At 43.0% G+C, this 27,077-nt stretch overlaps 1 protein-coding gene across 4 annotated transcripts in view; it reads left to right on the top strand.

Annotated features, from left to right (window-relative positions):
- The window catches only part of LOC108434244 (5'-AMP-activated protein kinase subunit gamma-2-like), a 147,248-nt gene that overhangs the window by 81,797 nt on the left and 38,374 nt on the right, over positions 1–27,077 (top strand). For all 4 annotated transcript variants that reach the window (XR_001858352.2, XM_017709245.2, XM_017709246.2 and 1 more), the window contains 2 exons: positions 11,051–11,102; positions 22,511–22,620. Coding sequence is in view for 3 of the 4 variants with exons in the window: in XM_017709245.2 (XP_017564734.1) it covers positions 11,051–11,102; positions 22,511–22,620 (162 nt within the window). In the remaining variant the exon portion in view is untranslated. The remainder of the gene's footprint in view (positions 1–11,050; positions 11,103–22,510; positions 22,621–27,077) is intronic.

The raw sequence follows: 27,077 nt of genomic DNA, 5'->3' as shown, positions 1-27,077 counted from the left end.
AGCTGATAAAGTGGACAATGAGCGCAGAAACAAGGAGGTGGTCATGATGTTACGTCTGATTGGTGTATAGTATAGATTTAGTGATCATTCTACTTTATTTAGGCTATTCATTAATTTGCATGCATGCTTAGTCCCGCACCCGCCTCCAGTTGGCTGGTGTCCCACCCTCTCCTGCACACAACACTGAAAATTAGTCCCACCCTGCAAGATATTGTGGTGGGTCCAGCAGGAATCAGCAGGAGTGCAGACCTCTTCCTCAAAGGGTGATTTCACTCATTCTTTTTATTATAATTCATCCATCTTGATAAACGGTCAGCAAAGTCATTCAGGGTGGTTTGATGTGAAAGAGTTTACTGTAATAAATGTACAGACTCAGATGTCTTTACAGTGGTGCTGATAGGAACCAGGGGTCATCATAACTACAATAGAGATATAAATATCTTATTTACTATCCAAAAGGACCGGTGAACCTACACATGTCTACTGGGTTTTACATGAAATATTGATGAAATTCTGAAACTCTCAGGCCAAAATCTTCTCTAAATTATTATAAATAATATATCAGAAATCTCTCAGTGCATTTGTAACTATTTCATGTAATGAGTATGTGAGGGATCTTTTAGATCTTCAGACGTCTGGTTCCTATTAGAATCACTGTGAAAAATCCGGACCTGGTAAACTCCTCTGGAATGAAACATTTAACATCAAACCTTTCTAAATAACCACATTGCTCCTTCTGGATGGTCCCTGTGCCTGTCAATGGATCCAACACGTTCCTTGAGGCTCAGGCCTGTAACTGCTCAGCGCCTCTCAAAGCCCAGCCATTTGACCATTTATCATGTTCACCGGCCAAAATCAATACAGCGGACGCCATCTGGGACGCTGTTGTCCTTGCCTCCTGCCCAGTAATCTAAGCAGGGAATCAAGGCTGCTTTCTGCAGATGTGTCGTCCACTAGCCCCACACGGCAGAGCCTGAACGTACTCGCCCACTTACACACACTTACCACTCGTACAGACCTCCACTCATTCACTCCTGCTTTCTGTACAGACAAACGTTCCTGCTCTTCCAAAATCATCTCCAAAAATGACCGAGCAGTGATTCAGCTAAATGACACAGGATCAACACGTTCTTTTACCTTCATAGTCCTACACAGTCCTCTTAAAAATAAAGATGCCAAATGGAACCAAAAGGTGTTCTTTAGAGTGAAGCTATGGAAGAACCACTTTTGAGTTTTTTACAGAACCACTGGGTGGTTCTTTAAAGAGCTGTTTTTGTAAATGAGGTGTGTGAGCACAAAGAACCTTTCTAAAGTTTCAAGAAAATTAATGCAATGTAAAGATTTTTCAATAGAGTCTGTCAGTCAGATGCACTCCCAGCGCCAGTGACGCCACGTGCACATGCACTCTCTGCCACAGTGGCAGAAGCCGGTAACGTCTGGCTTCTACTGCTTAACGACATCATCACTTCATCCGTTTTCCCTCCGTAACTCGGCTACAGAGTTAGACTTAATGTACCTCCCTGTTGAAAAATATCATAGAACCCATTAAAAGTGTCTGTTGGTTCCTGGAGGTTTTCAGGAGTTTAATCAGATGTTTCCTAATGGCCTTTAGTGGCAACCATCAAGCCAATTCCCATTAGGAAGCAAAACCATCAGGTTTTATTTCTATCTGTCCTGCAATCACAGTTATGTTGTGACAATGTAGTGCTTTGGTGGCCACAGCGGCGTCGGCTGGTGCTTTTCTACACTGTCACAACGTTGAAATGTAGTTCCTCAGAAAGTTATGACAACGTTGTCTGACAACATTTCTAGGATGTTGTAATAATCGGTACTACGTTGACTGTACATCGTCATAACCTCTTAGAACCCTTAATGAGCTCTATCTTAATCAATATTACGGTTTTTGATAACCGGCTCTAATCGTGTTCAGCTTGGCTTTCATTCGTTTCAGTAGCCTTTTTGTTTTTTCCCATTGGAAACCCGTTATGTCTGATCGTCGTGGCAGATTTTATTTAGAAAGTTTCCATATTTAATAACTTTATTATCACTATGGCAACGTTAATGTATGATCAGTGTAGCTCGTGTTGCCCAGCAGTTCGTGTTTCGCTGTTTTTCCTCCACTGTGGTGGCGGAGCAGCCCTGACGGCATCAATAGGCTGGCGGTGCCTGTCAGGCTGAGAGTGCACGGCTGCAGCAGTTAAAGGCTTTTATAGATCTGTACACCCTTAAAAAAGATGGTTCTTCAAGGGTTCTTTAGTAAAGAAAATGGTTCTATATAGAACCATGAACACTCAAAGAACATGCATGATTAAAGGGTTCTTTGCATCATGAAAGGGTTCTTCAGACTAATGAAAAATGTGCTGTGCATGGTCCTATAGAGAACCTTTTTGAAAAGGTTTGAGAATGTCAAGCTTGTAACAATAGAAGAACCCCCTTGTGTGCTGTATAGAACCCTTTTCATCAAGGTTCTATAGAACATTCAGGCAAATTTTCCATCAATATGATGAAAAGAACCCTTGAATCATGCAAAGGATTCTTTGAGTTCTATATAGAACCTTTTTTTTAACTAAAGAACCGTTTAAGCACCATCTTCTTTAAGAGTGTAGGTAAAAATCAAGAACCACTGTTAATAATAGTGAATGTGCAGAGAGCTTAAGATGAACTTACGTGAAGATTAAGCTGCACTATGTATGATTTGGGGATTTGGAGCCCTCTCTGGTGGAAATGTGTAATTGCACACAATGTGAGGAACGGCTCTGGACCTCCACCGGCAGAAGAATCCAACATTTGAGAGCGCATTGAAAGAAAATTCAAAGACAGCTCAGACTAAACTCGGTGAAGGACATCTTCTGAGGATGTGAGGGAATTCTCTACTACTGTCATCATATCTTCATCAGTGTAATGTTGATTTGAGGCCGAATCATCGAGCCGGACCTTCTTTTGGAGTCTGTGTGTGATGATAATGTGTAAAGACGTACAGCGTTGGGAGAACTACTGAAAAATTAGTAGTGGCTACTTTTTAGCTACTTTCCCAAAATTTGTAGCAGGTACAATTGAACTACTTTTCCAGAAAAAGTAGTGGCTACTTTTTAGCTACTTTTTGAAAAGTAATGCGCTACTTTTTAGGTACTTTCAAAGTGCAGCGGTCAGAATGTTTGTGAATCTCCATCTGACACACCAAACAAGCCCAACTGACAAGACACTGCATTTAATCCTGTGCCAGAAAGAGACACACAATTAAGAAGCTGCAAATAAACAAAAAGATCACCAGAAAGTTTAACCAATCAAACTTACACACCCAAAGGCGTGATATCCAACGAGAATTTAGACTAAAGGCAAAGTCAATCATTCCAGGTTTTTCCTAACAAAAATCAACAAAAATAGCCGAATACAAACCAGAGAATGTCGTGCAAAGCACGCTGAAAATTAATTTTTGAATTTAAACATTTCAGCAAGATACACCGGTCAGGCGTAACATTCTGACCACCTCCTCGTTTCTACGCTCATTGTCCAGTTTATCAGCTCCACTTACTGTATAGCTGCACTCTGTAGTTCTACAGTTACAGACTGTAGTCCATCTGTTTCTCTGATACTCTGTTACCCTGTTCTTCAGTGGTCAGGACCCCCATGGACCCTCACGGAGCAGGTACTATTTGGGTGGTGGATCATTCTCAGCAGGATTACACAGTCGCCGCCAGCCCAGTGAACAGCGGCGTTCTGTGGTTCATTTTTCCTGGATCGGCGAAATTGTAGTGAAAATTTTCGCTACAGTTACGCAAAAATTTGTAGGCACTACAAAAAAGTAGCCTGAAGACGTATGACGTGGTGTGAAAAACTCCCAACGCCTCTGACTTTTTAAAGATTATTTCAGGCTTCACAGGGCGACTCCCAGCAGTGCTGCCATATTTTAGCCAGTCTTAACAAGAGAATCTTACATAGTGCAGCTTTACTCATCAAGGACAAAGTCTTCAGATATAACATGCATTTCATTTAATTGTTATATGTGGCCTAAATTTTTGTAAAAGACGACTTAAAATTCTTCCAGAGCGACTGTAACGATTAGGGATGCAATGATATCAAAGCTGTGGGCTGATCTGATATTCTTGTGTACAAAAACGTAAAAGTCTTGGCTCTTTTAAATATTATTTTTATTTTTTATTATCACTTTATTTTATTAGATTTTTAGTACTGTGTCTTGAGCTGTGGAAAAGCCGTGCAGCATCATAAGATGAAATTACTCACATTTTTAGTGGATTCTCAGTTCCTCCCCCCAGTGTAGTCAGTGCTAAACCCCCCCCCCCCCCCCACAGGTGGTTTCCTCCTTTCATCCTTCTGACCATGAAGGGCTGCGGCATCACCAGGATTTGAACTCTGATGATCTCCTGATGATTAAGCAGTTAGACAGTTGCACCACCCAGGATCCACAAACTTTCTGTGTGGATGAAAGAATGAAGAGGTGAGTTAACTCAGAGCAGTGGGACTATCTAACAGCGTAATCATCAGGAGATAAAGACATCAGCTGCTCAAATCCCAGCAGTACCCCCACTTTGCCATCAGAATCTGCGAGGAGGGAGCTGAGGGAGCTGAGCTGGGGGGACTGATAAGGGAATGACTAAATTGGGGGTGGAACTGAGTAAAAACAGATAAAAATTTAAGTGCTATATAGAATCACGTACGGCACATTCTGCATCAGTCTGAAGAACCCTTTAATCGTGCAAAGATTCAATGGTTCTTTGCATCATATTGATGGAAAATTTGCATGAATGTTCTATAGAACCTTGGTGAAAAGGGTTCTATACAACACCCAAGGGTGTTCTCTATTGTTACAAGATTGACCTTCTCAAACCTTTTCAAAACGGTTCTCTATGGGACCATGTACAGCACATTTTTCATTAGTCTGAAGAACGCTTTCATGATGCAAAGGATACTTTAATCATATTCTTTAAGTGTTCATGGTTCTATATAGAACCATTTTCTTTACTAAGAAACTCTGGAAGAACCGTGGATTAGTTTTGCAGACAGATGTAATTCATATTTCTGTAAGATTGCAGATGCAGTGAAGTGAACAAAGTGTGTCGACTCAACGTTGCGCGTGAGTTTTCACTTTTCAGTTTGAAATATTGGTCAAATTTAAACATCTGTCCAATGTTTTTGAGCAATTATCTGCTGATAGCATTGTGCATTCACAATAACCAGCGGTGCTCAGTCCTGGCCCTGAAGGTCTACCAGCTTGGAGACCTTAGATCCAACACAGCTGGCTCTAATATTCAGATGTCCCCTGGTAGTGTTTTTGGGTTTGACTTTATTTGGATAGTCCACTGTAGATCACCTGCTCAATCTGTTAACACACTACAGTATCTGTTGAAACCGATTCTAAACAGTGGTGGGGTTGGGCTTAGGATTTGGACCAGGGAGAGGGTTGGGTTTAGGTTTTGGGTTGAAGTTAAGGTGAGGGTTAGGGTTTAAAGAGTTAAAGAAAACGATGGTCAGTTGAGTAGATATTTAGTTGAATGTAACTTAAAAGTAAATTAAGTATCTACAAAGCATCTAAAGTAGATGATCCAAATACAGTGTTACCTGTTTTCCAGCTCACCTCAGAGAGGGCGTGTTCATGAATTTGTGAGTACATACTTTGTAACCCCCTTTTACCCTGTTCTCCAGTGGTCAGGACCCCCATGGACTCTCACAGAGCAGGTACTATTTGGGTGGTGGATCATTCTCAGCACTGCAGTAATGCTGACATGGTGGTGGTGGTGTGTTCATGTGTGTTGTTCTGGTATGAGTGGATCAGTGCTGGTGCAGCACTGTGTCCACTCGCTGTCCACTCTATTAGACACTCCTACCTTGTCGGTCCACCTTGTAGGTGTAAAGTCAGAGACGACAGCTCATCTGCTGCTGCACAGTTTGTGTTGGTCATCCTCTGGTCCTTCATCAGTGCCCACAGGACGCTGTTGGCTGGATGTTTTTGGATGGTGGACGATTCTCAGTCCAGCAGTGACACTGAGGTGTTTAGAAACTCCAGCAGCACTGCTGTGTCTGATCCACTCAGACAGGCACAACACACACTAACACACCACCACCACGTCAGTGTTACTGCAGTGCTGAGAATGACCCACCACCTGAATACTACCTGCTCTGTGAGGGTCCATGGGGGTCCTGACCACTGAAGAACAGGGTAACAGAGTATCAGAGAAACAGATGGACTACAGTCTGTAACTGTAGAACTACAGAGTCCAGCTATACAGTAAGTGGAGCTGATAAGATGGACAATGAGTGTAGAAACGAGGAGGTGTTTTATATTTATAAAAATATAAAATCTATCCTTTACAAAAAATAACAATATAAAGAATTATTAATAAATAAAAAGCTAAGATATTTACACTGTAAGGATATTTTGTCCCGACATTCACATGGAGTTTTGCACATGATGTACTGCTTTACGCCACACATGGGATGGTGAGGAGATGCAACATAAACATTATAAATAGAAAAGCAAAAAAAAAAAATCTTCGTATTTTTAAAAAATAATGAAAGTGATCTGTATTACCATGAAGCTTGATTTGGACTGCATGCTATGATTTACCAAAACTGCCGGGTGCACAGCCCCCACTCTCACAAATCATAACATTCGTCCACCACACCCAGCGAGTCCGTGACTCATTCCGCTGGAATTTGGGCATTACTGGCTATTATTCTTCTACTTATGGCCACTACCAGATGCTGCACTGTGAATGTGCTAAGTCAAACACTGAGTCACTAAATCCCAGCAGGAGTCTTTATTTATGTGAATGGGCCTCTTTGTAACAAACACTTACAAATATAACTTTTAATTCAATTCATGTTGGAAACTCCTACATAAAACAGGCTTGAGGCAAAAAAACAGGGTGTCTTAAATGCAAATCACTGCGTTTTACTTACTATTTGACACTGTTTATTTTGTATAAACACAAAAGGAGTAATGGTCATCGAGTTAGTTTAAACATTTGGTGCCACTGGTAGAGTTTGAGAGTGTTGGTGTGTGTTTTAGTCCAATATGTAAGTAAAAAATAATAATAATAATAATAATTGAAATTTTAAAAAATCAGTTTCCTGTGGAACTGAGAAAACGGAGTGATTGGCACACCAAAGGCAGGAATGCCCGCTCATCAACCCATGGGTTGACTTGCAAGCAAACATTTTATATTTAAGCTCAAAGCCTTGGGCCAAATGGAAGAGCTGAATTCACGGCCACTGCTGTGTTTCTCCAGGTAGGGAAAACTGAGGTGCTCACCACCAGGACGCTGTTGGCTGGATATTTTTGGTTGGTGGACTATTCTCAGTCCAGCAGCTCTGCTGCGTCTGATCCACTCAGACCAGCACACACTAACACACCACCACCACGTCAGTGTTACTGCAATGCTGAGAATGATCCACCACCCAAATAGTACCTGCTCTGTGAGGGTCCATGGGGGTCCTGACCACTGAAGAACAGGGTAACAGAGTATCAGAGAAACAGATGGACTACAGTCTGTAACTGTAGAACTACAGAGTGCAGCTATACAGTAAGTGGAGCTGATAACAGTGAAAACTGAACACCCCTCTTTGGACAACACGTCCACTCGAGCAGCTTTAAAGCTAAATTTATATCAGGATCACAGGTTGGAAGTGTTAGAAAGGAAATTACTGCATGAATTCTACGTACCTCACATCAGAATTCATACCGCTTTGAGCAAATTCAGCGCTGCACACTGACTTTTCTTTTACTGCACCTTTGCGTTTGGCAGATCAAGTGTTAATTTGCATTAAATTAAGTTTTTCTCCATGCATTAGTCGGTAACACAAAAGGATATTTGCTTTTTGATAGAGAGCAAAACTGGCCCGGCCTTGTTCAGCTCGGCCTTGTTCAGCTCGGCCTTGTTCAGCAGCTCTTAGTGATGTTATCTCCACTTGTTATCATTGCATACATCCTGATATGAAAAGAACCTGAGCAAGCAGAACAGTTTCTTGACTAGTCTCCTTTTACTTCAAGTAGCCCCAGTTTATTTCTGCAGCAACTCAAGTTTTCCTGGAATCCTGTGGTTTTCTTCTTTTATTGGCTTGGTTGACAGAGTCAGCATCATTGTTTTAAAGATGAGAAGGACAAACACACACACACACACACAGAAACACACACACCGACACACACAGAAAAACACACACAGACACACACAGAAACACACACACACACAGAAACACACAGACACACACAGAAAAACACACACACAGACACACACAGAAACACACACACACACACACACACACACAGACAGAAACACACACACACACACAGACAGAAACACAGACACACACACACACACACAGAAACACACACACAGACACACACAGACAAACACACACAGACACACACAGAAACACAGACACACACACAAAAACACACACACAGACAGAAACACACACACACACACACACACACACACAGACAGAAACACAGACAGACACACACAGACAGAAACACAGACACACACAGAAACACAGACACACACACAGACACACACACAAAAACACACACACACACAGACAGAAACACACACACACACACAGACACACACACAAAAACACACACAGACAGAAACACAGACACACACAGAAACACACACACAGACACACACAGACAAACAGACACACACAGAAACACAGACACACACAGACAGAAACACACACACAGACACACACACACACAAACTTAGACACACACACACACACACAGACACACACACAAAAACACACACACAGAGACAGAAACACACACACACACACACACACACACACACACACACACAGAAACACACACACACACACACACACACACACACACACACAGAGAAACACTGACACACTGACACACACACACACACACACAGAGACACACCCAAACACAGAAACACACACCTTCTAAGCCGCTTCTCCTTCTGGGTCGCGGGGGTGCTGGAGCCTATCCCAGCTGTCATTGGGCGAAAGGCAGGATTCACCCTGGACAGGTCGAGAAGGACATTCTGGCCAAAATTTAAGTTTTTATCCTCAGTACATCTGTTGTAAACATGCCTACTAGCCTCTTCACACAAAGCGAGATTTCCGGGTTTGAAGACTAGGAAAAAAAAACAACAACAACGCTTTGATGTGTCTTAAAGGTGGAAGTGCCTTTTTGGGGTGCACTCTTGGGGGCAGGCTGTGTTATTTATTTTGTTTATTTATTTAGATTGTTATTATTATTGTTGTTGTTTGTTTTGTTGTTGGCTTGGGGGAACTGCACTTATCCAACTTCAACCTCGTCTTTAAAAAGATGGTTCTTCAGGAAAGACAATGGCTCTATATAGAATATTGCATAATATTAAAACTATTTTAGCTTTAAATAACTTCATGCAAGCTTTATGTACCGTTCGGCCCACTAACCCATTTCAGCAGACATTTCGCTTGTATTTTCTCAACTCTGTGGAGCTCCTAATGTGACATGATGATTATTTTTTAATAAGGCGTGGCCACAAATTAATATACTGAGGCCATGAGTTAAGCTTCTCATAACTTGTTGCCTCAATATAGTAATCCATGCCCTCAATATAGTACTTTGCGTCTTCAATAAAGTAACTTGTGGCCTCAATATAGGAATCAGTGGCCTCAATTTTGGTTTTTATGCCCTCAATATAGCAATTTGAAGCCTCATTATAATAATCTGTGCCCTTAATATAGCAATTTGTGCCCTCAATATAGTCATTAATGGCCTCAATTTAGTTTTTTTTAATGCACTCAGTATGGTAATTTGTGCACTCAATATAGTACCTTGTGGCCTCAATATAGTAATCCATACCCTCAGTATAGTAACTCATGCCCTCAATATAGTAACTTGTGGCCTCAATATAGTTGTTTGAAGCCTCAGTATAGTAATCTGTGCCCTTAATATAGCAATGTGTGCCCTCAATATAGTAATCAATGGCCTCAATTTAGTTTTTTAATGCCCTCAATATAGTAATTCATGGCCTCAATATAGTAACTTGTGCCCTCAGTATAGTAATCCGTGAACTCACTGTAGATTTTTATGCACTCAATATAATCACTAGTGGCCTCAAAGTGGTGATATAGTTGCCGTAAAATATTAATGAAAAAATATTAATTTGTGACCAAGAGTTATTTAAAAAATAATCACAATGTCACCTTAGAGGCTTCGTTACACTCTGTTTGGGGGCAAAAAAGTTTGTGAAACAGGAGATTTTTCTGCGTCTCCTCGCTGTAAAATGAAGACTCTCTGTGGTCGTGATTGACATGGTATCTCCCAGCGGCTGGAAACTAATGCTAAATATTTGCTATAGTGATATTGCGAAATACGATCTCGTTCGATGCCAAAAAGGTGTTTTGACACATTTCCGATAACAAAACTGCACCTATTAAGAAAATGCTTACCATGCTGGGCCTAACCCGTCTGTTTTATGTATTTCAGACACCTCGTAAAACCCAGAAACTGCGCTCATTTAAAACAAGCCAGTCCTTCATTCTACAGTACTCAGGCTGCTGCAGCAAACCGGAATGCTCCATTTCGAGCCGACACGGGGGGGCGGGTCTCTAATAATAATTCACTTTGGACGCAGCCTGAGCGAAGGCAGCCGAACACGAGAGGCTCTGTGAAGACTTTGAAACCATACACCCCGATGAAAATGTCGAAATAGAGCCGTTTGTGCCGTTTTCGGTCTTACGCGACGACGGTTTGTTTTGTTTTTTTTTCAACCGGCGACACCTCGACGAGAGCCGGAGCGGAGCCGAGTGACAGCCGAGTGTGGAGCTCGAGCTCGAAAGCAGCTACGAAGGCTAACCGTTTGTTTTTTTAGTAAAAGCGGCGACTGGAGCCCCCAAGGCCCTTAAAGACTTAACTATCTTGTTATTCGAGCCTGACGAGGCGAAGCCGGCGGGGCTTTTGCCCTTTTCAGACCTCGCCGGGTCTCCCCACCACCCAGCCGAGCCGTGTCGAGGGGGAGCGTCCGTTTATTTACCTGCCCGGTCTTCTGACTCTTCCTCTCGTCCACAGGTTCACGGTTTACCCGAAGGCATGCTGGAGAAACTTGACCTCGAGGATGAAGGTAGGATCAGCCGTCCAGCTCTGACAAGCCTCCACCTGGTTCCTGATTCCTTTTTCCCACCAGACACTCACCAAACACTCTTCAAAACACGAAGCTTGTTCGAATTTCCTCGTTCCACCTTAAATCCAGCAGTCAGCTGCACCATTTAAGGTGGAACGGGAAAAAACTCCGACTAAGAGCTGGCGAATAGGGAGCCAACTTCAGCCTCGTCTTTAAAAAGATGGTCCCTCAGTAAAGACTGGGTTTACTTAGAACCATGAGCACCCAAAGAACCATATACGTGCTCTTTGCATGGTGACTGGTTCTTGAGATTGATGGAGAATGTGCTGTATAAGGTTCTGTACAGAAAATGGTCCTGTTGCTGTTATGATGTCAAGCTTATGACAGTAGAAGAACCCTTTTTTGGTGCTAGATAGAACTTGCACCGGCCGGAGAGCCGTTCACGCATACACACGGTTCTTTGATTGTTCATGGTTCTGTTAAGAGCCAATCCCTTTACTGAGAACCCTTGAAGAACCATCTTGTACCCTTGCAGCTCTTGGTTCTGTCTGCGTGCTGCAGGCTGTGTCCATGTTCGTGGTAGCACTGCCCTCGCCGGCTTGTTTAATCTGTCCTTTTCGGTTCTCCGACCAAACTGACCAAGCACTTCCAGAGTGGCGTTCATCTGGTAAATGTAGGTTAAGGCATTAGTCGGTCACTCTGGTGATGTTTTAATCCCATTCATAGCTTCAAGCTCGAGATGCGGATTTCCCCGGTCAGTCAGCCGACTGGGCACAGAGCCACAGTCGTTTAAAGGGCTCACATCAGTGAAAACTGAGCTCCCCTCACTTTTTAAAACGGGACATTTAAAATGTCTTGGCGACTGCACACGTATGACCTGTAACATACCGAACAGACCAGATGGCGCACAGAGCATTAACAAGTATTAAACCAAGCGAAAAGTAGAATAACATACAATAAATAGAAATTACAGTAAAGTCTAATGATTACAAACAAACGGGCAAAGTGAAAGGAGCTCAGGAGACGTGGGTATGAGATGCGTGGGTACCTGTACGCATGCAGGATCAAGCACACGCACTATAGAATATACTCTGAAAACTATTATATTGGGAATATTGCAGAGTGGCATGAACGTATGTTTAAAAAAAAAAAAAAAAAAGTTTTAAAACGTCACTCACTCCTGAGTCCATGCGGAGACTAAGCTCCGATTTGAGTTTTTGTGATGTCACAAAAAAAACACGTATTAACACATGATATTATTCTTCTATTTAATGCATTATTTACAGGATTGCCACCTCGTTCAGTCAGATAGAAACTGTATTCCGAATGGCCTCAGTCGGACTTGACTGTTCCGACTGAGGTGTTTACATGGACGTGTTCTATTCCGATTGAGCTATTAAGTTAAGTGATACTTTTTTGATCCCACAACTGGGGAAATTCCACCTCCGCATTTAACCCATCCGTGAAGTGAAACACCACATACACACTAGTGAACACACACACTAGGGGGCAGTGAGCACACTTGCCCAGAGCAGTGGGCAGCCCTATGCACAGCACCCGGGGAGCAGTTCGGGGTTAGGTGTCTTGCTCAAGGACACCTCAGTCATGGACTGTCGGCACTGGGGATTGAACTGGCAGCCTTCCGGTCACAGGGCCAGATCCCTAACCTCCAGCCCACGCCTGCCCCATTAGTCGGATTATTAACAGATAATTAAACCGCATGTCGACGTAGCTACTGCTAAGTACATACTATATTTACTTTAGACAGCTAGATAGTCTAGAGGTTAAAGTTGATTACAGTTAAACTAAATGGTTGGATATTTGCCTAATTAGTCTACTAGAATTTAGCTCTTGCCATTCACACTGAAGTTGTATGGAGTGTTTTAACCTGGGGTGGAAAGATGAATCATTTTTACATTTAAAATCTGGTTTTTATATTTTAAATTGTGGCCTACGCTTATCAGAAACTTTGGATGTCATTCACCAGTATCTTCCCAAGTTTGTTCTTAAGTGTGTTCTTGAGAAAAGTCCTAGAAAAGGCCTATGAAGTTCCTTAAGAATGGATGGTGAGTGAGGCCCATGCCTTAAGTGATAGACTGGGGAATTTAACGCAGCGCAGAGCTTGTGAACAGCCTGTGAGTTTGACCAATCAGAGGCAACCAAACCTCCATTTGTTGTGACATCATAACCACAACTTACTGGCGTGTTGGCACGCTGCATTCAGGGGTCACGCCTCAGGCCCGCGAAGGCGGATATTCTGAACTTGTTTGGAATTGCAGTTGCAATGTTAGTCAGAAAATATAGATATTAATAGATATTATTAGATATTTTCTCCAAATCGTTCAGGTCTGCTATTTGAACGAGGCACAATATACAGGGCAGCCAGCCAGGACAGAGGTCTTATCATTCATCAGGCCTGAAGGCACAGTGTGATGAGCTGGTTAATTAAGGAATAGTTATATATATATATATACACACACACATTTTTTAATGTATATATCCTCCACCAAATGGCAGCTGGAATAGGCTCCAGCTCCCCCGTGGCCCACAAGGAAAAGCAGCTTAGAAAATGTGTGTATTAATGTGTGTGTGTGTGTGTGTGTGTGTATATGAGAGTGTGTGTGTGTGTATATGTATTGCTGCTGTCGTAAGAAAACCGTGTACCTCAATTTTTGTCATTTTTCAATTTTTGACATAATTTGAAAATACCTGTTGTTCTTCACATTGTTTGTAAATTTCACGATGAACGGATTAAAAGAAACGGCCCAAAATGATGTGGGAAAAAGTCTGGTTCTATTGACTTGCATTAAAAGTAAAGAAGATTTTTGCCTTCTCCTGTAAAGTTGGCATTTTGGAGATTTTCTTCCGACAACAGCATCTTATATCGCTGTTGTCAGAAGAAAGCCTTGTGTCTGTTGGCTTCCAGCAGCACATACTGAAAAACGGGGATTAATTAAGTGGTAAATTAACGTTCATTGCCTTTCAGTTGGAAATACTGAGAGCCTATAACAGGTTGGATCGCGTTGTTAGAATCCTTGGCTAAATAAAGAGTTGATCTATGCTCATCACAGCTGACATATAATCCTAGTTATACAGTATTGACCTCAACAGTAGGACAGTGAGCTACAGTAGTAGGGTGTTCACACTGGAGCACTTGCACCTCCTTCAGAAATGAGTGAACTGGCAGTGCTTGTGTGGAGAGGGGTGTGAAAACGTCTCCAGGGGCTGTTTTGAGAGCAGACAGTTTCCTCCGGAGTCATGGAGGGCTCCTACTTCCTTGCTTTTCCTTTACATTAGGGTGGGTGTGTCTGTCTGGCTTTCCTGTGACGATTTAACAGGTTTTTCTAGTCTGGATTTTGGATTCCTTCAGCTTTTAGGACAGTCTTGAAAGGGTCCAGACTCTTTCTGGAAAGCCTGACTCTAGGTTGTGTTTAAAAATGAAAACTTTTAGAGCAGTTTTTAGAGCAGGCTTTATGAGTTTTGGATTAAACACGTGGGAGAGCGCTGCCACAGTATGCACATTTACGCAAAAGGCTGTTAAGAGCAGGGAGCTGTCGAATGCTAGTCCAGTAGCAGGCAAGTTTAGAGAGTTTCAGTTCTTCTCAGTTTAAGTCTCTGGACATGGTGATTGGCGTTTGTTGTTATTTGCTTACTGAGTGTTTTTCTGATGGTGCTTTTTTTTTTTTTTTTTTGATGATTTGCCTGAATCTTTGACCACAAGTTAGTAGATGTCAGAGGTCATAGTCATCGTAGCCTAATAGTTTAGGCCAGAGGTCGGCAACACGTGGCTCTTTTACTGACCTCTTTTTTTTTTTTTAGGTAAAAAATAAAATAAAATCTTCCTTTACTGTAAAATAAAGCTCTGCTGATTGTTGTAACAGTTTTTGTAATAAATGCTCTTACACGGTGGAGTTATTATAGCCTGTAACTGCTAATTCACCGTCCTTTTACCCTAAAGGTTGGCGCACAGACCGCTGGTCACAATAGCAACGCAGCCAACAATCTCGCCTAGATAGTAGCTAACGAAACCTTTATGATGAACATTGATAATTTGGAGATGAATCGACTTATTTACATGTATAATCTCGCCAGCTGGTTTCCTGATACGTTTAAAAAGTCACAAAGCTTCTTGTTCACATTTTTCCACCTTAAACTGTACAGTAGTTAAGGTGGAATGGGAGAATTCAAACAAGAAGCTGGCGAATGAGAAGCGACTTCAGCCTTGTTAAAAGTCGAATGTTGAGTTTCCTGCCAGAGATGTGAGAGAAGCGGCTGTAGCTGAGCTAAAGCTTAAAGCAGAGCAAAGTAAGTCTTCGTTTCAAGTCTGCGTTTTCATTTATATTGTATTTTTTTAGCATATACTACGCTACGTCACAATACATTAGCACATACTGAGACGTGTTTACCATGCCATCCAAAGTTCCACTAGTGACAGCAAAACACCTCCGTCAGTGAAAGTTAACCAGTAGTTTTGCTGGTTAATCTTTGTGTTTCGGCAGTGCTGTGTAGGTGGCTATGAAAGGGAAATTTAAAGGGAAGTTCTAAGTTCCTGCAGTTGAGATTTAGAGCAGTTTGATGAGAAATCATTTACTGTAGAAAACATCACTGACTTGCATTACTTTACAGTGGTGATGGTGGGAGCTACAGTGCTGCAGTGTCTACAGTGCAAGCTTAGTTGTTTCATTTGCTCTCCACCAGTGAGCTTGCATGTCATCTGAGTGCTTATATGTAACACTGATGATGATAAAATAATAAAAAGTAAGTAATAAATCCCAAAAAAATCTCTACCATGAATGTATTTTGGGCCAGAAGCTTATCTCAGGACGATCATAAAACAATGTCTCAGTGCATTTATTACCGTTTCATGTAAGTTTCTGTAACGTAGCTTTTATAGGTGTTAAACTCTGTGGTTGTCTGGGTCCAGTCACCGCCACTGTGAACAGTTCTGGCTACTTTTTCTGAGCATTTCACACAAAACTTTGAAAGACCTTGTCTAGATCCTAATATAATCATGCAGAAAAGTCAGTGAAAGTTCCCTTTCGCTGAAATGTTGAAACAATTCAACTCTGGTTTATTGCCTGTTAAAAGCCCTGTGTACTGTAAAATCCTCTTCCAAGAAAGAGCCACTTTTAAAATGCTAGTAAGTTCTACTACAGTGCTGACCTCACGCCTGACTCTCTACTTTGACCTGAACCGGTTTAACACTAACATCTTTTCAGGAAAAAAAAAAACATAGCTGAACCTTCAGTGGCTCCCAGAGTGCTTCTTAGGACAGTCGTAACCCACTAGAGCAGTCATGCTTTCCGAGCCTCGATCATAACTGGCTGCTCCAGCAATTCATTAATTGGAATTAACATTTTGGACACTGTATTATCACCTCACCTGCCATATCTGTAGATTTTCAGGTAAGATTGATTCAGATTGATTCAGAACCATTTCACTGTGTTTGCACACTGTGAAATTGGACCTCACTCTAGGGGGCAGTGAGCACACTTGCCTGGAGCGATGTGCAGCCCTATCTATGGCGCCCGGAGAGCAGTTGGGGGTTAGGTGTCTCGCTCAAGTGCACTTCAGTCAGGGACTGTCAGCCGAGGGGATCAAACCGGCAACCTTCTGTTTATTGTCAAAACATTAGGTAACAAAAAGGTACGAATATGAACTTTTCACCTGGAAAAACTTGAGGTGGGCAGTCGGACCTTAAACCCTCTGCTGTACCTTTTGAGGGAACGTTTACACTGTTTGTACCTCGATGAACGAAAAGTGGACCTTTATTTCTAAGTGTAATACAGAAGGTTGTCATAGTCTCCAGTGTGACGCTGTAATACTTGCCCGGAGCGGTGGGCAGCCCTATCCATGGCGCCCGGAGAGCAGTTGGGGGTTAGGTGTCTCGCTCAAGGGCACTTCAGTCAGGGACTGTCAGCCGAGGGGATCGAACCGTCCGGTCACAGGGCTGGTTCCCTAACTTCCAGCCCACGACTAGCATAAAATAATCCTCGTTTGCTGTAAAGCTCAGCTGGTCGTTCTAACAGACTAACACCATAGCAATGCAGACAACAATCTCACCTAGCTAGCAGCTTTCAGTTTGATTTGTCTTTTTGTACACTGCTCTACGCTTTCAGGACAAGCTATCAGTGGGGCAGTACCCGTCCTGTCACTGCACTGTAAGAAATAAACATACTATGCAGGTACATGGTTCATTCATCAAGTTGCAAACAAAGTAAGTGTTCCCTCAAAGGTACAGCAGTGCTTTTAAGGTCCAGTGGTGTATCTTACATACATTTTTCCAGGTAAAAAATTAGATGTTTGTACCTTTTCATAACCGAATGATTTAAAACAGAGCAGTTGAATAAAAGCCTGGAGGCGAGGCGAGGCGGGGTGTGTGGAGTCAGTCCAGCTTAGAACAGATAATTTCAGTGGATTATGGTTCAGTTATGTTCCCTGACTAAAGGTACAGAGATGCACCCCTGAGGGTACCACCCCCATGACAAGAGGAGGACTGCCCCAGAGACAGTTTAGTGCCTTTTTTTCTGACAGGGGTCCCCTTAGGTGTACAGTACCTTTAGTCAGGGAGCATAATTGTTCCAATAGTCATTAATTTTACACACCGCGTCTCGTCTCCAGGCTTTTTGTTTAATTGTCAAAACATTAGGTAATGAAAAGGTACAAAAGTGAACTTTTCACCTGGAAAAGCTTAAGGTGGGCAGTCGGACCTTAAACCCTCTGCTGTACCTTTTGAGGGAACGTTTACGCTGTTTGTACCTCGATGAACGAAAAGTGGACCTTTATTTTTAACGGTGTAAGACAGAAGGTTGTCATAGTCTCCAGTGTGACTCTAATGTGCTGCTGTGATTGTTGAGAGGTAGAGATCTCGACTCCTAATGAGGCCTTGTGTAGAGGCGCCAAGCATCTTTTGAAAGTTTTATATTGTGACAAGGGCCTACAAAAACATCGGCAGCAGATCTTTGATGGCGGGTAAAAAGGAGAAATATGTGGTCACAGCGAGGTCACAAAAGCTATAGTACAGTGCTTTAAAGCATGTGAAAAACATAGTCTGTCCAACAACAAAGGGACCATTCTGTAGTAATTCAGTTCTTTTGAATAGCTCTGTGGACATTTGCCAGAGTGTCATGCCTCTGTGGTAAATCCAGACTACTTCCATTGGGCGATTGTTTAGGCTATTTTGAGGATTCTTTTCATGTGGCAGTGATTTGCTTTGAAGGGTGCACTGTTTCCAGGGCGCCCTGGTTCATTGCTTGAGTTTTACCAGAAGTTAATAGGTTAAGACACTGTACAAACTTTGTGTAGGCCAAGCTGTGCTCTGCTTACCCAAAATGGTTACCCAAGAGCAGCAGCAGCTAGAAGTTCCCTGATTTTATTTAGCTTTGTTTCCATGATCTAATCTAGGATGAATTTGATACGCTTGAGTTTGAGAGTGAGGATCACTCTGACACGTGACTTCACTTAAAGTAGAGCACTGATAGATTAACAAAACCCACTCAAATACCAAATTACTAATAGTGAAGCCACATAAATAGCAACTCCAAAGCCTCAGTCACATCATCTCTATGATAACGGCACAAACACTGCAGATAACTGTATGAAAATGATACACAGATCAGGCGTAACGTTCTGACCACCTCCTTGTTTCTACGCTCACTGTCCACTTTATCAGCTCCACTTACTGTATAGCTGCACTCTGTAGTTCTACAGTTACAGACTGTAGTCCATCTGTTTCTCTGATACTCTGTTACCCTGTTCTTCAGTGGTCAGGACGCCCATGGACCCTCACAGAGCAGTTACTGTTTGGGTGGTGGATCATTCTCAGCGCTGCAGTAACACTGATGTGGTGGTGGTGTGTTAGTGTGTGTTACGCTGGTCTGAGTGGATCAGACACAGCAGTGCTGCTGGAGTTTTTAAACACTGTGTCCACTCACTGTCCACTCTATTAGACACTCCTACCTTGTCGGTCCACCTTGTAGATGTAAAGTCAGAGACAACAGCTCATCAGTGGTCACAGGACGCTGTTGGCTGGATATTTTTGGTTGGTGGACTATTCTCAGTCCAGCACTGAGGTGACACTGAGGTGTTTTAAAGACTCCAGCAGCACTGCTGTGTCTGATCCACTCGTACCAGCACAACACACACTAACGCCATCACCACATCAGCGTTAAGCAGTGCTGAGAATGACCCACCTATTCTACTTTTACTTGTTTCAGCCATTATTTCTCGAAACAGGTGCAGTTATCTGCCGTATATCTTGACGTAAACACAATGATCCAATAGAGTCTGGCTGCAGACGTGCACTCTCAGGCAGATGCACTCGGCCCCAGTGACGTCACGCGCACATGACCTCTATTAGTCGCTAGTGGTGTTCTGTGTTTTCCTGATGGGTTGATATCAGTGTAAAGGATTCTGATTGTTTAATCAGGTATTTTGGGACTGATTCCAAATACATTTGATCATTTCCCAATGGTCTCTAACGGCAACCATCTAGCCAATTCCTGTTGGGAAGCCAAACCATCAGGTTTTACTCCTAACGGTCTGTTGTGACTGTGCTGTTTTGGTGCCCACAACGTCGTCAGCATGTCATTCCTAAGACAGTTATGAACGTTGTCTGACAACTTTGTAGGAGGTTGTGACAGCGTTGACGAGACAGCAAAATCTGTACTGCGTTGACAACCTCCTAGAATTCTTTAATAATAATAATAAGTTAAATTTTAATCAGTATTACAGTTTTTGATAACCGGTCCTAATCGCTGTCAGCCTGGCTTTTATGAGTTTCAGCGGTAGCCGTTTTGCTTTTTCTGTGAAAAACCCCACATTCATGTCTGATCGTCGTGGTAGATTTTATTTTGAAAGTGTCCATATTAAATAACTTTATTATCACTATGGCAACGTTAATATACATTCAGTGTAGCTTGTGTTGCCCAGCAGTTGGTGTGTTGCTGTTTTTCCTCATAAAACTGACAAAACACTGGTGGCAGAGCAGCACTGACGGCATCAATATGCTGACGGTGCCCGTCAGGCTGAGACGGCTGCAGCCAGATCCTTCTCCAATGATCAGCCTTATCTTAGAAAATTATCAGCCAGTGTTAATTTCTCTAGATAATATCGCTTAAAACAGGTCAAATGTATAGAAGATGAATAGGCTTGTATTATTGTTGCCACAGTGTCATTACGAGAAACACTATTGACTGGATTTTAGGCAGCGTGGTGGTGGCTGTCAGCGGCGTCTGTGAAATACATGAAGACTAAACTGTAACGTGCTTAGCCTGCTTGAATAAATCAGCAGGCCGGGTGTGCACTGCTCTCTTTCCTGTTAAGTGCAAGACATACCTTGAAACTGCACCCCGCGTGGGTCGAGTCGTGAGAGGCGGGAATAAACTCTTTGCGAATGCCGTCAGCCGCTGCGCCGTGGTGCGTCTCTCTCATTGGGTCAGCCAGGGGAAGCGATCTGTCACTCAGTGGCGCCACAGAGAGGAGCAGCTGCTGACAGACAGCGTTTGGCAGTGTTGTCAGTAAAGATCACTTCACACAGCGCACTTGGCCCAGAAATCAAGCGTTGCCTCTGGGAGCCGTCTGGGTTTATGTGGGCTCGTGGGGAAGACTTACCGTGGCCCCCGAGGCTGCCCCCTTCCAGCTACACAGTAAATGGCTCATGTGTTGTCTGGGCTCATCCTGGGAAACTGTTTGGTCTCTGTGAGTGCAACTGTAAGAATCGTCATGGCAACCGGCATCAGGGATACAGGGATAGAGGAGTATGGCAGTGACGGAGCCATCGCTTCGACAGGCTCAGTTCACGGATTCGCCCCACAGACGGCCTCGCGGTGCTGCATGTTGACTCTCTTTCGCCTTGGAAGTTTGAAGATGCTTTTGTTTCATGTGAATAAGCTCCACATGGCGACTTCTCAGTGCTGTAACACAAGCAGTTGTGGCATAAGAAAGCAGTTTTAAGAGTAGTGCCCTTTTTTAAAATGATATATTTATTTGTTTGTTTATTTTAATACAAAATGTTTATGTCGCTGCTGTCGGAACAGAACATATGTTCAAAACGGTAACTTTACAGGAGAAGGCCCAAGTCATTTTAGGCCGTTTCTTTGGGTCCGTTCATCATGAAATTTGTGCACATTGTAAAGAACAACATGCCTTTTTAAATGATGTAAAAAAAAAAAAAAACAACTGAAAAACGATAGAAATGGAGATACAAGGTTTTGTTCTGACAGCAGTGATATTCTTCATGTAGTACCTTAATTTTTTCTGAAATTAAAGCAATCATGTGGCAAATAATTTCACCCAGTTGTCACGTGGGGCAGTCGTGGGCTGGAGGTGAGGGAACCAGCCCCGTGACCGGAAGGTCGCCGGTTCGAGCCCCTCGGCTGACAGGCCATGACTGAATTGCCCTTGAGCAAGACACCTAACCCCCAACTGCTCCCTGGGCGCCGTGAATAGGGCTGCTCACTGCCCCCTAGTGTGTGTGTATGTGGGTGTTTCACTGGGCGGATGCGTTAAATGCAGAGGTCTAATTCCACAGTGTGCAAACAGAGACAAATGGTTTTAAATTCTAATTCTTAACCCAAATGTGGTGAATCAGCAAAGATGTGTTTGCTTCTTTAGTTTTGCGCTAGAGTTGCAAGACCAATACAGCTAACAAGTAATGGAAGCTTATTGTCTCTGTATATCCTGCTTTGGCCCAATCCCATTTCCATATTTTCCAGGGCCAGCTTGCCCCTTGAAACTCTGTTATAAGGGGTACTGCTTGAGATCTTCCCTCTGAAATGAGACCCTCAAATAAAAGAACATCACTTCATTAACAGCTACTAGCGCCGCTCTGTAGGCGACCCTGCCCGTCTGCAGAAACCTGTTTGGAGGGTCATGTAGCCCCAACACTTCACCCCACCCCTCTATCTCAACAAGAATCGGGACACCCCACCCCCAGATGTGAATGCCCAAAAAATAGGGTGAAATAGATTTGGGCCTTAGTGCACCAAGTGTGTCTTGGCTTAATGGCTACATTTGGGGTGTGTGGGGAAACGGCTTTTATAATTGTGACCAGGCACCCATGTTTAATTATTCAGTATAGGCCTATATTGATTATAAATCACCCCCAACCCCCCCCCCCCCCCCCCCCCCCAGGTTAAGTTTATTCAAATGGGATTTTACATACTATTTGCAAAAAAGGGAAACATTGGAACAGGTTTGACCTCCTCATGATGCACAGGGAATAATGGCTTTGGGAGAATCTGGCATTTTGTGCCAGACCTCTGCTTTGTGAAGTGGAGCTTTTTGCCTAAATGCTTTATGTAAACTATTATTCATGCTTGATCTGTCCTCTGTTCAGTGACTTTAATGCACTGTGTGCCTTTCTTTCAAGTCAAGGACTTAATGGTGTTTTCTTCTTTTCTTTTCAGCTGTTGAAGAGTCAGAGAGTGATATTTACATGCGCTTTATGAAGTCACACAAGTGCTATGACATTGTCCCAACTAGCTCCAAGCTAGTGGTCTTTGACACTACGCTACAAGTAAGTGCTCTTTTGTTGTTACTTCTGTCTTAATTGCTTACCTCTTGGTCAGATACGATATCAGCTTCTTACATGTTGGTTATGACCTGCATGGCTCTCGTTTTTCAACGAAAAAAATCCTTCTGTTTATTTTTTTATCTAGTAAATGATTACAGAGAGAACATAAACAAGAGACGCCCAACTGTTACAAAGTCACCTTCCGTGTTACGTAGCGTTGTGTTTGACCAGCGGATAAATATCAAAGTCTTTGTTGGTGACACCGTGACAAAGGGGAAATTAGATTTGTTTAGAGGTTAATGGGGTGGGACTTCAGCCTTGACTGAATGTGTGCATCCATCCATCCATCCATCCACCCATCCATCCACCCATCCTCTACTTCTCCCTCAGCTCAGGGTCGCGGGGGGGTGGGGTGTGGGGGGGTGGTTCATCAGGCGGTCATCGGGCAGAAGGCAGGATACACCATGGACAGGTCGCCAGTCCATCGCAGGGCAGACAGACAGACACAGACAGTCACTCACACCCAGGGGCAATTTAGCATGTCCAATTGGCCTGACTGCATGTCTTTGGACTGTGGGAGGAAACCGGAGAACCCAGAGGAAACCCACGCAGACACGGGGAGAACATGCCAACTCCACGCTGAATGTGTTATTACAATTATAATCGGACCGATTCCTAAACATGACATTGGGGGGGCGTCTATTGAAGCAGTTAGTTCAGGCATTCCAGGCTAAAAGAAGTTTAAAATGTTATATATTGTGTTATGCAGTATTCTGTAGCACGTCATTGTATCCATGAGCCTCATCAGTTTATGTGTTTTTTTTATTTTTTTATTTTTTTTATGTATTTATTTATTTTTTTGTTTTCCATTTGTTGTACCACTAAATCAGAATCAGGAAATACCCAAGAAAACTACACAAACGAGTGGCTGTCTGCTAACAGGCTAATAGCCATGAACACACCACCCACCACAACACACCCCAACTCCAGCCTCGGCGTGCTCTCATCTTCTTTATCGCTGTTGTCGGAAGAAAACCTCGTATCTCCATTTTTTACATTTTTCAGTTTCTGACACGTTACCCTTTACATTGTGTGTACATTTCATGAAGAATGGACTAAAAGAAACGGCCCAAAATGACTTGGAGAACACTCTGGTTCTACTGACTTGCATTATAAGTAAAGTAGTTTTTCCCTTCTCCTGTAAAGTTCCCGTTTTGGAGATATGAGGTTTTCTTCATTTAAACCATAATTGTAGTATTGGTCAGAACAGTCGCAAGTCCCCACCCTAGGAGTCCCCGCTCTGTCTGAAGACCTCTTCTGGTGTGATGTGACCCTAAGGGGCACGTTCAATTAAAAAGCTCCCGAAGTTAATCAGGGGGTGGTGTGTTATCTAGTTCTTCTCTTCCCGCGGCCGCTGGAGCCTGAAACACGAGAGTTGGGAGCGTCTTTTAAGCTGCTGATGATCTACTGTTGCAGAAAAATGGCAGCAAAGCACTGAGCCTCTTTTTTTTTTTTTTCTCTCTCTCTCTACCACGAGCTTCTCACATCCCTGAATTATGGATTTGTGAGGCAAATTATCTCGCAGAATTTGAAGTTTCTTTTATGTTTTTTTTTAGTATCTGTAGATTCTCTTGTGACGGTCACGAGCAGTTCCTTGTGGTTACGTTTTTTCCGAAAGTAGCAGGCTTCTCGGTGTCAGTCAAGGTGGATGAAAGCCTGCAGGCTGTCTGCATATTAATGCTGCATCTTTTCAAGCTACTAGCCACGCAGCACTGAGCGCTTCAGCTTTTTTGGTGAAGAACATCCAGGCTTTGTTCACACAGCATGTGAAAGTGGCCTAAATCCGGTCTTTTTCTTTATATGTGACACACGTGTCTCTGTGTGTCGGTGTGAACAGATAAACACACTGAATCTGACATTTTCTGTTCTGACTTGAGACAGTTTTCGTACGTGGCACTGAAATTTGTATTAGATATGCTGCCATGCCGCTCAATCTGAACAGCCAGATCGGAATTCATGCAACTTTTACATCAATCCAACTGGGCATTCATCATAATTTTGCGCTGTTGAGACGGCGTAAACATTTAGGCTGACGTTTCTTACAAAAAAGTAGAAGAGATTTATCGAAAACCCTCCGAGTTCAAAGAATTTCTAAAGAAACGGCCCAATGCAGCTGTAAGAGAACGAGGCTGCAGCATCAAAAGAAAAGTTTAAAGCTTCCGAGGACACGAATCAAAGAAGTGACCGTGCCCTTTTTACGGCAAGCTAGAACACATTCTGGGTGATGAGCCCAGCTGTCAGTCAATAAGGCTTCATGATGCTCCTGTGATGCTGGTGAAGATGAAGCTGATCTTCCGGGAGTGACTGGCGTTCGTCGGCAGTTGTGATTGTTTACCTCTAGATGAGCCGCGTGAAGTTCTGTTCTTTCACGCATGCGGGTCAGTTTAGGAGCTGACCTGTTCAGACTGATGTGGCCTATAGATCACATTTAAAAGATTTGGTGAGAAAATCAGATTTGGGCCACATATACCTGCTGTGTGAATGTAGCCTTAGTGCAAGATAGCAAGAAGAAACACCCTGGTGTCCTGCTTCCTAATGAGAATGGGTTCAGTTCCGTGTTCTGCTCTGCAGGCTGCTCGGGTTGCAGAAATGTGGATAAAATGTTGGTTCTGTGATTATATTACTGCGTACAATGATTGTGATATGCTTGGTTATTTTTAAAAACGTTGCACTGATGAATCAGTTGTGTGACATGGTTAAAGGCCAGTGGCAGAGTTTTACTCAGACCTCGGTCAAAAATCTGGGTGTTGTATTTGATGAGGGTTCTAAATTTGACCAGCAGATAAAGGCGGTAGTTAAGTCCAGTTACGACCAACTCAGACAGCCATCCAAAGTTGAGCCGTTTTAATCTTTCTCTGACTTTGAGACAGTAATTCATGCATTTATTTCCACAGGGCTCGATTATTGTAACTCACTATACATTGGTGCTGGTCATTCATTGGTTGCTAAGCTACAGTTGGTGCAAAATGCTGCAGCAAGGCTTTTAACACGTACATCCCGGGAAAGAACATATCACTCCGGTACTGGCTTCACTCCATTGGCTCCCAGTTGTTTTTAGAATACAGTAAAAACTTGTGCTTTTAGTGTATAAGTCTCTGCATGGGTTAGCGCCCAGTTATTTAGCTGAATTGCTTGTGCCTTATGTTCTGACATGGGCCCTAAGATCTGCCGATCAGCTTCGGCTGGTGTTCCCCAAGTCGAGGCTCAAACAGCGGGGGGGGACCGAGCGTTTGCTGTGGCTGCCCCGAAACTGTGGAATGAGCTGCCGCCGCAGATTCGAATGGGAACCCACTCTGTCACATTTTAAATCTAGCTTTAAAGCTCATTACTATTCCATGGCTTTTATGTTATTTGTTCTGTCTCTTGTAAATTTCTTTTAGTAGTACTGTAGTTTAATGTTTGTATTTGTGCAGCACTTGGGTCAACTAATGTTGTGTAAAATGTGCTCTATAAATAAATTGACATTGACATTGACGTTGAAGGTTGGCCTGCATTATTTTGACCAAAATTGAACTTTGCGTGTTCTCCACGTGTCTCTGGGTGGGTATATAAAGAATTATACAACAGTTAGTTCTGGCCATGCAAGCTGATTGGTTGAGAAGCATTCTAGTTCTAGAATTCTAGTGCTGTTTTTTCCCCCCATAACATCATGTTTTTTTCACACTGTATCACTCCGCTGAGATGCCGTTTCTTAGCAACGACTCTGACAGCTGTAGGAGGCGCTCAAGCCATTTGGACGTTCTTACTTCTGACTTTGCCACAAACAGAAAACGGACACTATTAAGATCACATTTGACCGACAGCCGATTTGGTCCGACTCTGAAGACGAGACGGCGCTAAATTCCCAAACTGTCGTCTCCACTGAGCAGCTTTTCAGTCGGCAGCTGTGACAGAAGAACAGCTGAACAACCTGGAATCAGCCAGAAATGAACCCAACACCATTCGCCAAACATGTCATCTGATCTTCAGAGTCGGATCTTCAGACTGAGCCATAAAACTGACCCAATATCAGGTTCAGTGGTGACGACAGTTTGGGAATTTAGTGTCGTCTCATCTTCAGTTTTGTCCATTTTTGCCAGATCAGTATTAATGTAGTTTTGTTCCAGCCGGTCCGTAAGAGTAAGCATTCTCCTCTACTATCCACGTTTAGCCGTTAAGGCTGCTGGAATAACAGTAGATCCCTCTCTGATCTGTACTCTATTGCCCCCTTCAGTACTGAGTGCTTGAACATCCACAGCAACATGAGCACGTGCGGTGAGTTTGTACAGAAGGACTGAGCGTTTGCAGTGCGTTGACCGAGCGTTCACATTTGCGTTTGCGTCCTTGCGTTGAGTATGTCTCTGGCCTAAAACAATTTTACAGCCCGTTTAGTTTGGCGAATGGTGTTGGGTTCATTTCTG

Source organism: Pygocentrus nattereri, chromosome 24, assembly GCF_015220715.1.
Source record: "Pygocentrus nattereri isolate fPygNat1 chromosome 24, fPygNat1.pri, whole genome shotgun sequence".
NCBI classification, from domain to species: Eukaryota; Metazoa; Chordata; class Actinopteri; order Characiformes; family Serrasalmidae; genus Pygocentrus; species Pygocentrus nattereri.
This window is presented reverse-complemented; position numbering and strand designations above follow the sequence as displayed.